The sequence below is a fragment of the Lepisma saccharinum genome, chromosome 12, assembly GCF_977018435.1.
Source record: "Lepisma saccharinum chromosome 12, izLepSacc3.1, whole genome shotgun sequence".
NCBI classification, from domain to species: Eukaryota; Metazoa; Arthropoda; class Insecta; order Zygentoma; family Lepismatidae; genus Lepisma; species Lepisma saccharinum.
The window spans coordinates 20,630,406-20,646,037 of record NC_139240.1 but is presented as its reverse complement, the minus strand read 5'-3'; the positions used below and the strand labels follow the sequence as shown (position 1 = coordinate 20,646,037).

At 42.8% G+C, this 15,632-nt stretch overlaps 2 protein-coding genes across 2 annotated transcripts in view; one reads left to right on the top strand and one right to left on the bottom strand.

Moving 5' to 3' along the window:
• The window catches only part of LOC145996403 (uncharacterized), a 36,890-nt gene extending 36,295 nt beyond the window's left edge, over window positions 1-595 (bottom strand). Inside the window, exon 1 of the mRNA XM_083132851.1 lies at window positions 496-595. Within this exon, the coding sequence (XP_082988977.1) occupies window positions 496-578 (83 nt within the window). The 5' untranslated portion in view covers window positions 579-595. The remainder of the gene's footprint in view (window positions 1-495) is intronic.
• LOC145996402 (uncharacterized) overlaps window positions 1-15,632 on the top strand; it is a 33,561-nt gene that overhangs the window by 8,095 nt on the left and 9,834 nt on the right. The window lies entirely within an intron of this gene.

The following is a 15,632-nucleotide window of genomic DNA, read 5'->3' as shown; positions in this document are numbered from 1 at the left end:
CAAATCTTTTCAGGACATTCTTATGGTCTGAGGTTACGATATCCATAATTAAAAGGAAGAAAAATAATTCTTATCTGCCACGAAATGACAATTTCCAACGTAGTATTGAAATTCGGCACCTTTCTTTGTTCCAAACTGTACTGCTTGCTTGCTTGCTAGTTCGCTCAGCACACTTAAGTTTTCAGTGGAAACAAGGCACATGTTACTTGATTTTTTACAGGCATCAGTGAGTGTTTCCAACCTACAGTTTCTATCTACGATTACAAAAACCACTAGTACGGCGAAATTCCCAGCATGGCGAACATCCCTTCTTTTACCCTACTACTCTTACACAAGATTCCAGGAGTACGTAAGTTCCAATTTTGAGAAAAATAGTTCTGTCGTGACTGTTACTGGAAGAGTAAGAAACAAATAGAAGGCGGTATAGCGTGCAGAGAGCACTGGAAGCTATAGTGTGGAGTTATCAAGGAGAAGAAAGTTTGCCAAAGCACTTACGGATGTTGTTGAGGTGATTTCAGATTTACTAAGCACATTCCTGAAACGTAGATCTTGAACAGGAAATTCAGAGGAGAAATCATCTACTACTCGATACAGAAGGCAATCGCTGCATCAGAAGCTGTAGGAAGAAAGGAAGAACTGCTAATATACACATACCTTCCTTGAGTTATTTATTTATTTATTTATTTATTTAATAGAAGATTCCAAATACAGCGTTAGCCATTTTACATTGGAACGTTTTTATAGAACATAAGGACAAAAAAATAATAACATAATACATCAAAAATAATAACATAAAAAAATTACATGTGGTTAAGAGACTTACATATTTTTTGCTAACTTTCTTCTAAAACTGTCCAGATTTTCAAAAATGTCTATTTGGCTTCCTAGATTATTGTATTCACTGGGCAGTCTATGGAACAGAGAGCGCTGGATTAGGCACAATCTCGGCTTCTGAGAAGCAAAAAGTTGAGTGCTTCTTGTTGAGCGGGGAGGCACACGAGAGTGAATTTCCTGAAGGAGGCGGTCACTTCTGATGTTACCGTTCACTACTTTATGTAGAAATATATGGTCAGCCTGTCTATGTCTCTCTTGTGGAGTTTGGATATTTAACATTTGCAGGAGGATGGACTTTTGCAAGTGTTTTGTGGACGGAATTCGGTGTCGAACAATGGCCAGGAAGAAATTTAGGACTGAATTAAGTCTATCTGAATTTGAGGGGCATGCCATAGACCAGATCGGAGAACAGTATTCAATTTTAGGTGACACAAAAGATTTGAAAACAATGCACACATTTAAATGCCTCACACCTTGCTCCATTGAAGTTGGAGGTGCTTTATTGTTAAAATGTTAAAATATGGAAGTATGAGGTGATTAGAAAAAAGAAGAAACAAGACAAAGTACTTTTTATTCGAAAAAAGAATAAATGGATAAAAATGTCTAAGCATAAATGTTTCATGAGAAATACGAGAGAAAAATTAAATATTTTTAGGGTCCCATTAGGCTTAGGGCCCACCCGCCTGTATCTTACGACTCTGATTTGACGGATTCATTCAAATTATAACGTCAAACTTGAATTTAAAGCTATATAAAAACAGAACGTTTTAACTTTTTTGTCCAAATAAAATAGCCCTTTCCATTTATTTTTCTCACTACCATTTAGTACATTTTTCGTATCCATCCCATCACTTCCATTTATTACATTTTTCGTATCAATCCCATGGGACTCGAGGTCCCTTCAAGCGCGAGGCTCCGGGCTGTTGCCCACTTAGCCCACCCCTTGCTACGCCACTGTTCGCAATTCCTTGTGTAAATAATATTTTGGAGTTCATGTTTAAAATGGACGAAATACGTGGTAAATTAGTAAATTGACTCCACACTAGTGCTACAGCGCCTACAATGACTCTTTACTATATTGTTTAAAGTGGGATCCAAACCACTACGTCCCTCCATCGGGTTTCGAACCGGGGATCCCTTGATTACAAGGCCCTGAACAGGCAGGTGAAATTGGCGCATGATATTCCGTACTTCAAATGTACATGTCTGACTACGTGTGGTACACAAAGGTCGCTTTCACAATACAAGTCAGTAGTGCAGGTGGGCCGGTTCAACGCCCGAAAGTGAGGCTCGGTGAAGCTCGCCTTAATGGATTTCTCTCGTAAGGCATGAGCCTCACTTTCTCGCAGTGTTGCCAGCTCCTTACTCGAAAAAATCACCAAGGTTTTTTTTGGGTCTAACGTAGCCTAAAGCAAGGAGCTGGCAACCTTGCTTGAGGCTCGCCTTAATGGTTTGTTTTTGTAAGGCATGAGCTTTATTTTCTTGCAGTGTTGCCAATATTTTACTCGAAAAAATCACCAAGGTTTTTTTGGTCTAACCTAGCCTAACGCAAGAAGCTGGCAATCTTGCTTGAGGCTTGCCTTACAGTGCATAAAGCAAGAAGCTGGCAACCTTGCTTGAGGCTTGCCTTACAGTGCATAAAACAAAGTTGCCAACCTACTGGTACTTTTGCCATAGCCTTTTACAAAAAAGAGAGAGGAGAGAGAGAGGAGAGAGAGAGGAGAGAGAGAGAGGAGAGAGAGAGAGGAGAGAGAGAGAGAGGGAAGAGTTAAACAACCGACAACTACCAACACCCAACCTAACCTAACCTAACCTAACCTAACCTAACCTAACCTAACCCACCCTAACCTAACCTAACCTAACCTAACCTAACCCACCCTAACCTAACCTAACCTAACCTAACCTAACCTAACCCACCCTAACCTAACCTAACCTAACCTAACCTAACCTAAAGCAAGGAGCTGGCAATTTTACTTGAGGCTTGCCTTACAGTGCATAAAGCAAGGTTGCCAACCTACTGGTACTTTTGCCAACCTACTGGTACTTTTGCCATAGCCTTTTACAAAAAAGAGAGAGGAGAGAGAGAGAGAGAGAGAGAGAAGAGTTAAACAACCGACAGCTGCCAACACCCACCCTAACCTAACCTAACCTAACCTAACCTAACCCACCCTAACCTAACCTAACCTAACCTAACCTAACCTAACCCACCCTAACCTAACCTAACCTAACCTAACTAGGTCTAACCTAGCCTAAAGCAAGGAGCTGGCAATCTTACTTAAGGCTTGCCTTACAGTGCATAAAGCAAGGTTGCCAACCTACTGGTATTTTTGCCATAACTTTTTACAAAAAAGAGAGAGAAGAGAGAGGGAAGAGTTAAACAACCGACAGCTGCCAACACTCACCTACAGCTTTTTTTGTCTAACCTAGCCTAAAGCAAGGAGCTGGCAACTTTGCTTGAGGCTTGCTTTACAGTGCATAAAGCAATTTTTGCCAACCTACATATACTAAACAAGGAGATAGGTTAGGTTAGGTTAGGTTAGGTTAGGTTAGGTTAGGTTAGGTTAGGCAACAAACACGCACTGCCGTAAAAGAGAGAGAGATGGGTGGATGGTAATATAGTATGTGCGTGCGTGTGTGCGTATAATATGTAGCATTATTAACTAGAGTGTGTTGGCAATTTACTTACAACTAAAAAAAATAGAGATGCCAACTTTGCTGTAAGATGAAAAGAGAGAGATTTATGGCTGGTAACGGTGGTGGGCGATGTCCTCTTATTGCAAATTTTTTCCAAGTCCCCCCCAAAAAAAAGAGGCCAATGTTTATATATCGTGATTTTTGTAAACCTCTCTCGGGGAAACGATGTGCCACACACGCGCGCGCGCTTATGTATTGTGACGCAAACAAACAAACAAAATAATAATTGTTGTTTTTTAGAATACCTGGCCCCTAACCCCGCCAGGGTGCGTGGTGCCCAACCCAAAAAGGTTCTAACGGCTACGGCTCTAGATAACCGCACCTCTGTAGGGTTTCACGTGTTTTTTTTTTCCCCCCAAACTTCCATGAAACCCTACAGAGGACCTCCGTAATGCATGCAACGTGTACTAACGACTCTAGTGTTATTTGATGTTGTGATATTTTTGGATATAGAGTTTTATTGTGAGATATAGATGAAAATAATTATGTTTATTATAATATTTTCTTGATGAAGATGGAGAATATGTGTGTGTTACAAATAAAGTTGCATGCTTTTTTTTTCTAGTGTGTGTATGTGTTTTTGATGTTTCGACAGCATCTGAAACGATAAAAAAAAGAAATTTTATTGTTAATTTTCACGTGTAAAAACAACAACAAATTTTTTTGTGCAAATTTTCCGATTGTCTCGTGCTATAGTGCAAAAAAGATATTGTAACTGATAACTAATAAAATTGATATTTGTAACTGATCTGAACTAGTAAAATTCGTATTGTGCTATTGTAACTGATTGTGCTAGTACAAAAAATTTCTTATTTGTGCAAGAAAAGATGTTAAAAACTTGTTAAAACTGCTCTGTGACCCTCTCGTTCTTCACGTCGTAGGCGAAGGACTTCTCTGCAATCAGGATGACACTGCATAGGGTATCCTCGGGCAAGGCATCGTGGAACTCGCAGACGACCTTGATGTTGGTTCGATCGTTGACCACAACCTTCTTTCTCTTAGATGTGTTGATGACGGTCATGGGTCTCCGTGCTTTGAACTCGCTGGGCGTGTAGTACATGTCCACGCTTCCCTCGGTCACGCGTTTGTAAGCCGTGTAAGCTTCGTAAAGTTTGAGGTAATCGTCTTTGGTCACGTCGAGGTTGTAATTCTCGGGCGGGAACACTTCCTTGCGTCCATTCTTCAGATAAACGTTCTTGATCTTGCAGTCGTCGAACTTGCTGGAATCTTTTTCCTGATTCTTGTCCCTCCCGGTCTGAAAGAGCACTACGACGAAATCTGGCATGTCGAACTGTATGTTGTTGAACTGCGTCGTCACGTCGAATTCCATGTGACTTCCCGACGCCATCTTCTGCACGCACTGGTAACCGTGAAAGTGAATCGACACCTGCGGACTTTTCAAGATCTCCGCTTTGTACTTGAGGGCGTAATTCGTTTCGTATTCCACCACCGGCATTCTCAATTCCATGCTCCGGATGACGCACTTGGCTGCTTCGGGTAAAGTGTTGGCTATCGGCGTGGTGCCGTCCGGACCCAAAGTAGCGTATCGCATCAGTACATCGTTGTCGTTGGCCGCTCTTCGAAACGTGATCCTCAGTCCCCCCTTCCACATGATCTCCTTGTAGTCCGAGAAGAAACCAGGCAGCAGACGCATGGGAAAGAGCACCGTGTGACTTCTCGTCGATATTTTGGTCCCGGCTTCGAATCCCCCGGCCTGGTAGTACGCCGCGTCCGTTTTGGATAATTTCAATGTTCCCACTGCCGTCGACGTGATGCCTGGATAATCTATTCTGTCGATGACGGTGTTGTGTTTCCTCACCTCCACCTGCGAGAACAGGTGAGGCACGAAGTTGTCCACGAGTATCAAGTTTGCTGCTGCGGGAAACGCGTCTCCGCTTTCCTTCTTCACCACGTCGAATTGAAGGTAGAGGTCCGCTCTGTGAGGATGAACGAACCCGTCGCCTACGTCCACGTCGTATTCGATCTCCCTGTTCGCCTCGTTCAGATTGGAGAACGTGCGACGGTTGGGAGGGAAAGATTGCAATTCGTAACTTTCGATTTGCTCCATTTTACATGTATGGTTATTTATTATACGTTGATCTCCACGATGGCCGTCGTAATGGCACCTGCGAAATCCACCACGTCTCCTTTCTCGTTCGTCACCACCAACTCTATGTCGTCTATGCGGTTGCGACATACTGGAAAATAGATCGGCGAAGAGGGCGTGTAGATGATCGGTTCCATGAACTCGGAACTTGGTTTGAACGTGGCTATGATTCCCGTCTGCTTGTGACTTCCTAACAATCCGTCCGAAGATTTCGTGATCATACCTTCGGCCACGTTACAGTGTACGTTCAGAGTCTCTATGGCCAAGAATTTAGGAATGTTGGTTGCTACGTGCTTGATGCCAGCTTCGAGTTTGGTGCCGTTCTCGAAACCTAAAAGTTCTCCCATGGTGCCCAGGTCCACGGTCTCCGTCGCGGATAGGATTTCCACTCTGTGCGTGACCGAATTTTGAGAAAGGTATGTGCCTTTGGGTAATTGAGCTTGCAAAGTGGAAAGATTGTATTGTCCTGGCGTGAAGACGATGTGTTCGCTTCCGACGCTAATTTTGTTGTTGTGATGCGTAACATTAGGTATGAGGTACATGCTGTAGAATGCACGCAGAGCCACGGATTTAGGATAGACGATGTCGTCGTGCAGCGTGAGTTTCAAGATCGAAGATTCGCTCGTGAGATGAAACACGCCCATCCTCGTGATGCTGTTTCAGGTTCCACAATGCTTTCTGGAAATCCTCGATCGTAGGGTTATTTATTTTAGAGAGAAACGCGAGCACAGAGAGGCAGAGATGACCGCAGTTCACGTCTCCGAAATTTTGAATGCGTTCGTCGTTGTAGTATATAGAGGTTTTGCTCGTTTTCAGATAATGAATTAAATTTGTAGGTGGAACACCTCCGAAAGAATCGAAAACGAATGCTTTATCATCATTTTTGTGGTAACATATCCAATGCGTGCCTGGATTTTCTTGACCGTCCAAGTTGACTACTCCGCATTCTCTTCTTTTAACGCTTGAAGGTAACGAGTCGGACATGAAAACTCCTCTGAAGTGTTTGATTTGTAACGGTTCGATCAGAGATTCAATGTCTCGGTTGGTGAGTGCTTCTGTTTCTTTTTTTTAAACTTCTTCATCACGCCCTTCCCCCCTTTCTTCTCCATGGCCAGGTTGTGACGTTTCTGTTCTTCCAATTCCGCTTTGTTCTTCTTCGAGTCGATGACGGTTTTCGCGATGGCGGCACTTCCGCCGGCCAAACTTCCAACGGCCCCCAATGCTGCCAGGATGGCCGGGATGCTGAATATGAAACCTCCGATCTTTTGCTGTTTCCGCGAACGCTGCAATCTTTTCAATTGAGGTGTGCTGAGCAGTAATTTCATTCCGTGTCCTTTCGACAAGCAAGAACGTTTCTTCTCGCGTTGTTTCTTGGTGAGTAACCTATCGAGGGCACCTAGATTTTTCAGATTGGAGTATGGTATCTGGTACACGACACCCTTGGGCTTCATGTTGATGCTCTATGTGTTATTTTCACGGTATGTTATTTATATATATATTCTGAGATTTTTTCTTGTGTAGTTTTTTTACGGTATGTTATTTATATACCCCACCCCAATTTTTGTTTCGTGTTCATGGCGATGGTGGTACCCAGTGCGGCGACCCGTTCACCCAGCGATGCGTCTCTGCTCACGAACCTTTCGAAAGCTGCATGTTCCAATTTTTTGTCTGCTTCGTGACGTGCGTCCAGATCCGTCTGCGTGGTGTTGTAGGCGATGTCGTGACAAAAAATTGGAGAAGAAGAAACGTTCTTGCTTGTCGAAAGGACACGGAATGAAATTACTGCTCAGCACACCTCAATTGAAAAGATTGCAGCGTTCGCGGAAACAGCAAAAGATCGGAGGTTTCATATTCAGCATCCCGGCCATCCTGGCAGCATTGGGGGCCGTTGGAAGTTTGGCCGGCGGAAGTGCCGCCATCGCGAAAACCGTCATCGACTCGAAGAAGAACAAAGCGGAATTGGAAGAACAGAAACGTCACAACCTGGCCATGGAGAAGAAAGGGGGGAAGGGCGTGTTGAAGAAGTTTAAAAAAAAGAAACAGAAGCACTCACCAACCGAGACATTGAATCTCTGATCGAACCGTTACAAATCAAACACTTCAGAGGAGTTTTCATGTCCGACTCGTTACCTTCAAGCGTTAAAAGAAGAGAATGCGGAGTAGTCAACTTGGACGGTCAAGAAAATCCAGGCACGCATTGGATATGTTACCACAAAAATGATGATAAAGCATTCGTTTTCGATTCTTTCGGAGGTGTTCCACCTACAAATTTAATTCATTATCTGAAAACGAGCAAAACCTCTATATACTACAACGACGAACGCATTCAAAATTTCGGAGACGTGAACTGCGGTCATCTCTGCCTCTCTGTGCTCGCGTTTCTCTCTAAAATAAATAACCCTACGATCGAGGATTTCCAGAAAGCATTGTGGAACCTGAAACAGCATCACGAGGATGGGCGTGTTTCATCTCACGAGCGAATCTTCGATCTTGAAACTCACGCTGCACGACGACATCGTCTATCCTAAATCCGTGGCTCTGCGTGCATTCTACAGCATGTACCTCATACCTAATGTTACGCATCACAACAACAAAATTAGCGTCGGAAGCGAACACATCGTCTTCACGCCAGGACAATACAATCTTTCCACTTTGCAAGCTCAATTACCCAAAGGCACATACCTTTCTCAAAATTCGGTCACGCACAGAGTGGAAATCCTATCCGCGACGGAGACCGTGGACCTGGGCACCATGGGAGAACTTTTAGGTTTCGAGAACGGCACCAAACTCGAAGCTGGCATCAAGCACGTAGCAACCAACATTCCTAAATTCTTGGCCATAGAGACTCTGAACGTACACTGTAACGTGGCCGAAGGTATGATCACGAAATCTTCGGACGGATTGTTAGGAAGTCACAAGCAGACGGGAATCATAGCCACGTTCAAACCAAGTTCCGAGTTCATGGAACCGATCATCTACACGCCCTCTTCGCCGATCTATTTTCCAGTATGTCGCAACCGCATAGACGACATAGAGTTGGTGGTGACGAACGAGAAAGGAGACGTGGTGGATTTCGCAGGTGCCATTACGACGGCCATCGTGGAGATCAACGTATAATAAATAACCATACATGTAAAATGGAGCAAATCGAAAGTTACGAATTGCAATCTTTCCCTCCCAACCGTCGCACGTTCGCCAATCTGAACGAGGCGAACAGGGAGATCGAATACGACGTGGACGTAGGCGACGGGTTCGTTCATCCTCACAGAGCGGACCTCTACCTTCAATTCGACGTGGTGAAGAAGGAAAGCGGAGACGCGTTTCCCGCAGCAGCAAACTTGATACTCGTGGACAACTTCGTGCCTCACCTGTTCTCGCAGGTGGAGGTGAGGAAACACAACACCGTCATCGACAGAATAGATTATCCAGGCATCACGTCGACGGCAGTGGGAACATTGAAATTATCCAAAACGGACGCGGCGTACTACCAGGCCGGGGGATTCGAAGCCGGGACCAAAATATCGACGAGAAGTCACACGGTGCTCTTTCCCATGCGTCTGCTGCCTGGTTTCTTCTCGGACTACAAGGAGATCATGTGGAAGGGGGGACTGAGGATCACGTTTCGAAGAGCGGCCAACGACAACGATGTACTGATGCGATACGCTACTTTGGGTCCGGACGGCACCACGCCGATAGCCAACACTTTACCCGAAGCAGCCAAGTGCGTCATCCGGAGCATGGAATTGAGAATGCCGGTGGTGGAATACGAAACGAATTACGCCCTCAAGTACAAAGCGGAGATCTTGAAAAGTCCGCAGGTGTCGATTCACTTTCACGGTTACCAGTGCGTGCAGAAGATGGCGTCGGGAAGTCACATGGAATTCGACGTGACGACGCAGTTCAACAACATACAGTTCGACATGCCAGATTTCGTCGTAGTGCTCTTTCAGACCGGGAGGGACAAGAATCAGGAAAAAGATTCCAGCAAGTTCGACGACTGCAAGATCAAGAACGTTTATCTGAAGAATGGACGCAAGGAAGTGTTCCCGCCCGAGAATTACAACCTCGACGTGACCAAAGACGATTACCTCAAACTTTACGAAGCTTACACGGCTTACAAACGCGTGACCGAGGGAAGCGTGGACATGTACTACACGCCCAGCGAGTTCAAAGCACGGAGACCCATGACCGTCATCAACACATCTAAGAGAAAGAAGGTTGTGGTCAACGATCGAACCAACATCAAGGTCGTCTGCGAGTTCCACGATGCCTTGCCCGAGGATACCCTATGCAGTGTCATCCTGATTGCAGAGAAGTCCTTCGCCTACGACGTGAAGAACGAGAGGGTCACAGAGCAGTTTTAACAAGTTTTTAACATCTTTTCTTGCACAAATAAGAAATTTTTTGTACTAGCACAATCAGTTACAATAGCACAATACGAATTTTACTAGTTCAGATCAGTTACAAATATCAATTTTATTAGTTATCAGTTACAATATCTTTTTTGCACTATAGCACGAGACAATCGGAAAATTTGCACAAAAAAATTTGTTGTTGTTTTTACACGTGAAAATTAACAATAAAATTTCTTTTTTTTATCGTTTCAGATGCTGTCGAAACATCAAAAACACATACACACACTAGAAAAAAAAAGCATGCAACTTTATTTGTAACACACACATATTCTCCATCTTCATCAAGAAAATATTATAATAAACATAATTATTTTCATCTATATCTCACAATAAAACTCTATATCCAAAAATATCACAACATCAAATAACACTAGAGTCGTTAGTACACGTTGCATGCATTACGGAGGTCCTCTGTAGGGTTTCATGGAAGTTTGGGGGGAAAAAAAAAACACGTGAAACCCTACAGAGGTGCGGTTATCTAGAGCCGTAGCCGTTAGAACCTTTTTGGGTTGGGCACCACGCACCCTGGCGGGGTTAGGGGCCAGGTATTCTAAAAAACAACAATTATTATTTTGTTTGTTTGTTTGCGTCACAATACATAAGCGCGCGTGCGTGTGTGGCACATCGTTTCCCCGAGAGAGGTTTACAAAAATCACGATATATAAACATTGGCCTCTTTTTTTTGGGGGGGGACTTGGAAAAAATTTGCAATAAGAGGACATCGCCCACCACCGTTGCCAGCCATAAATCTCTCTCTTTTCATCTTACAGCAAAGTTGGCATCTCTATTTTTTTTAGTTGTAAGTAAATTGCCAACACACTCTAGTTAATAATGCTACATATTATACGCACGCACGCACGCACATACTATATTACCATCCACCCATCTCTCTCTCTTTTACGGCAGTGCGTGTTTGTTGCCTAACCTAACCTAACCTAACCTAACCTAACCTATCTCCTTGTTTAGTATATGTAGGTTGGCAAAAATTGCTTTATGCACTGTAAAGCAAGCCTCAAGCAAAGTTGCCAGCTCCTTGCTTTAGGCTAGGTTAGACAAAAAAAAGCTGTAGGTGAGTGTTGGCAGCTGTCGGTTGTTTAACTCTTCCCTCTCTCTTCTCTCTCTTTTTTGTAAAAAGTTATGGCAAAAATACCAGTAGGTTGGCAACCTTGCTTTATGCACTGTAAGGCAAGCCTTAAGTAAGATTGCCGGCTCCTTGCTTTAGGCTAGGTTAGACCTAGTTAGGTTAGGTTAGGTTAGGTTAGGTTAGGGTGGGTTAGGTTAGGTTAGGTTAGGTTAGGTTAGGTTAGGGTGGGTTAGGTTAGGTTAGGTTAGGTTAGGTTAGGGTGGGTGTTGGCAGCTGTCGGTTGTTTAACTCTTCTCTCTCTCTCTCTCTCTCTCTCCTCTCTCTTTTTTGTAAAAGGCTATGGCAAAACTACCAGTAGGTTGGCAAAGGTACCAGTAGGTTGGCAACCTTGCTTTATGCACTGTAAGGCAAGCCTCAAGTAAAATTGCCAGCTCCTTGCTTTAGGTTAGGTTAGGTTAGGTTAGGTTAGGTTAGGGTGGGTTAGGTTAGGTTAGGTTAGGTTAGGTTAGGTTAGGGTGGGTTAGGTTAGGTTAGGTTAGGTTAGGTTAGGTTGGGTGTTGGTAGTTGTCGGTTGTTTAACTCTTCCCCCTCTCTCTCTCTCTCCTCTCTCTCTCTCCTCTCTCTCTCTCCTCTCTCTCTCCTCTCTCTCTCTCCTCTCTCTTTTTTGTAAAAGGCTATGGCAAAAGTACCAGTAGGTTGGCAACTTTGTTTTATGCACTGTAAGGCAAGCCTCAAGCAAGGTTGCCAGCTTCTTGCTTTATGCACTGTAAAACAAGCCTCAAGCAAGATTGCCAGCTTCTTGCGTTAGGCTAGGTTAGACCAAAAAAACCTTGGTGATTTTTTCGAGTAAAATATTGGCAACACTGCAAGAAAATAAAGCTCATGCCTTACAAAAACAAACCATTAAGGCGAGCCTCAAGCAAGGTTGCCAGCTCCTTGCTTTAGGCTACGTTAGACCCAAAAAAAACCTTGGTGATTTTTTCGAGTAAGGAGCTGGCAACACTGCGAGAAAATGAGGCTCATGCCTTACGAGAAAAATCCATTAAGGCGAGCTTCACTGAGCCTCACTTTCGGGCGTTGAACCGGCCCACCTGCACTACTCAAGTCATTGTTCAGAGATAATCGGCGTCCATTGTCAATGCATTGGAAATGTGTTTCCTTGTTCATTGTAATCGACAGAATGCAACAAACTAATGCCCTGATGTCACTTGTGAATATTGATTTATTTTAAAATATTTTTTTAACTTTTAGCCACATATTTCCGCTGTTTTTAGAACATAAAGAATAAACATTCTTCAGATCTTTAGCACCTAAAAATTCGCTCCCAAATCATCACTCGTCCTCATCTTCGACCAGGCCCATAGCCAGGATTTTATTTCGGGGGGGCTCATCCTTTACCAGCACAGACGTCGCCAGATATATTTGTAGAGGGGGGTGCAGATAACTTCTAAAACTTGATTAGTATAAATAATAATGATAATAATAATTATTACCACGGTTATAATTGTCATTTTACAATAATAACTGTTACAAATTATTAAAAATAAACCAATTTTAATCCAAATTTATTGTTATTATCATTATTATTATATAAATGGAGAGACATTGCTACCCGATCCACCGTATGAGCGAATATGCAACATTGTTGTCCATTATTTTTCTTACCTTTTGTATAGTTAGTGTACTGAAATTCATAGTTATTGTATTTTGTTATTAACTTTTACACATTCCATTAAAAAAAGGCTCTAAAAGTTAGGGTGAAATTTTACTCATAAAGTATATATCGAGAGTGACCTCTTACAAAGAAAAGTATACATTTTGAGAGCTGTGGATCAATTTATTGTTTCTATTAAATGGTAGTTTATAAATATATAACCTGATTCCAGTAGCGGCTCGTGCCTAAAATAACAGGTGAAGAAGTATATTTATAGGCAATGAAAACAAATAGTAAGTGCCAGTGCACGTGCACGTGAGTTCGTCGAAGAGCAAACCTCGCCAGGGTGCGGAAGACTTAGCCGGTTGTCATGGCAACGGTGACGTCACCTAGCGTTGGCCTTGAACATGGTGTCGCCCTCTACGTGAATCAGTTCTCTCGTCGGAGAAAACATCGCATCCAGTGCTTGTGGCAAAATCTTCGCGTTCTCGCGAGATCTTGTTCCGCGTGTGTGTTTCGCGTTTCCTATCGTGTGTTGTGTTCATGTGTTGAGCTGTGGTTTCTACAATGAACCCAGTAAATGACTTAGTGTGTAATTTGTTGCAGACACCATTTTCCAGATGGACGGATGAAGACAAAAAAGACGTTTTAAATGGGGGGGGGGGCACTGGCACTTACTATTTGTTTTCATTGCCTATAAATATACTTCTTCACCTGTTATTTTAGGCACGAGCCGCTACTGGATGGAGTGTGAATATTCAGAGCAGCCATGGTGTCTGATTTGGATACATGTCGAAAGGAAGGTATTCTATGGCGAACAATGGCAAGAAAGAAACTGAGAACAGAATCTATTCTGGTGAGATTGGTTTTTGAGGCCATTTCCCAAATTGGAGAACAGTATTCAAGGATGGGCGAGATGAAAGATTTAAAGAATAAAGCAAGAGATGATGTGTTTTGAATTTCGCTAAATCTGTATAGAAGACCGAGAAGGCGCATGGCTTTTTTAGTGGTAGCTACGTATAATATGATTATTAAAAGTGAGATTTTCATCCATGATAATACCTAGGTCCTTTTGGGTGGAAACGTTTTGGATTGGATTGTTTTCAATAGAATAAGTAGACAGCACTTTGTTCTTTCTTGGGGAATAAGTAAGGAAAGAGCATTTCTGAGGGTTTACTTCTAAATTCCACTGACGACACCACTTAACAAGTTCTGTGAGAACATTTTGAAGAATCATCATGTCATGATGCGATGAGATCTGCTTAAAGAGTTTACAGTCATCCGCAAACAAAAGTATATTGATAGGGAGGGAGGACAGTTTTTCAGGGAGGTCATCCATGTACAGAAGAAATAGGAAACAGAAATTGCTTGTTTAAAGTGGAAATTGCATCCAGAAATGTGTGACAGTGGGAACACGTTTCTTAACATCTTAAGTACTGCACTTTCAAAGTCTAGCTTGATCACTTTCGGATTAATCTCAGGGGAGTAGTTCTTAATGAACGAAAAGAATCTTTGATAAGTTCTTTCGGTTTTGTCCGGAAGTAAAGCATAAACTACTGGTGCTAAAAATACGGTTTCTAAAGTTGCCAAAACATCTTTGGATCTGACACTAGCAAAAACTAACAACCGCTTTGCATTTTCCGTGTCGTCAAGGTACAGAAATGGAGAACCGTCATTAAAATACTTCAAAGATTCTGGTAAAGTGAGATGATCTGCATCTGGTGCATCTTGTTGAACACCTAAAATTGATCTTCTTATTCTGTTCAGGGTACATTTCTGTCTGTCGTAAACAGGAACGTTTATGTAGTGTATAAATGATTAATAGTTAATAGGCTGATTTATGTATTTTGTGTTGTGGAATAAAATTGATACAAGTAATCCTGTGTAACGTCTTTTGAAATAAGCAAAGAAAAGTCATATTTGACTCTCTGGATAGGTTTAACATTTCAGTGTAAACACAGCTGTGCAACGTCATAGACACACGTTTGTTTGATTTCATGCACTATGCACCATGTTCCCATAAACACACGTGCGCGCGGCGGTAATGACACTCTCGATTGTGGGAAAACCCACCAAGGAAGGTCTTGACATATGTCGCGGCGCAAATGAACCGATAAGAAGCCTCGGCGCAAATTACTCGGCGCAAACGACACGGACTCGTGAGATTGGTCTATAGGTTTTTACACATTTTTTATCTCCAGTTTTGTGAATGGGCACAATGTTGGTCCGTTTGAAGTTTTTCGGAAACACACCCTCAGAGAGGCAGAGTAAGGCAGACAGGGGAAGAGCCAAGGAGTAAGCAGTTTTACGCAGGAATATTGTGGGGATTTCATCTGGACCTAGGGACCGGTGGAGGGGCAATGAAGCGAGAAGGTATTTTACTTCCTCGGGGGATGTTTTGATTGAAGATAGTGTGTGAGGACAGACAGCATTTAAGTGGGGGAGAGGGTCGGAAACTGAGGGAGGTGAGAAGTTCTGATGGAAAAAAACATTGAAAAGTTCGGCTCTTTCTTCTCCACTAGCAATATTAGTATTATGAACAATTACTTTAGGTATACGTGGGCTTTGTTTTCTTGAATTTAGTAATGTGAAGAATCTCTTAGGGTTTGTAGTACATTCGGTTGTTATATTATTTATGTGTTCACTATATTTTTTTTCTGAGTAGGTATTTTGAATGACGTCTGATGTCACGATAGGTACAGTGAGTGTGAATATTAGCGTGCTGCTTCCATAGGTACCAAGCCTGTTTTTTTTTTTTTTTTGTCTTTTTTTTTAACACAAAGCGAACTTCTCTGTCGAACCAGACGGGGTATTTCGTAGATCTCCGTCTCGTAGTAGGCACGA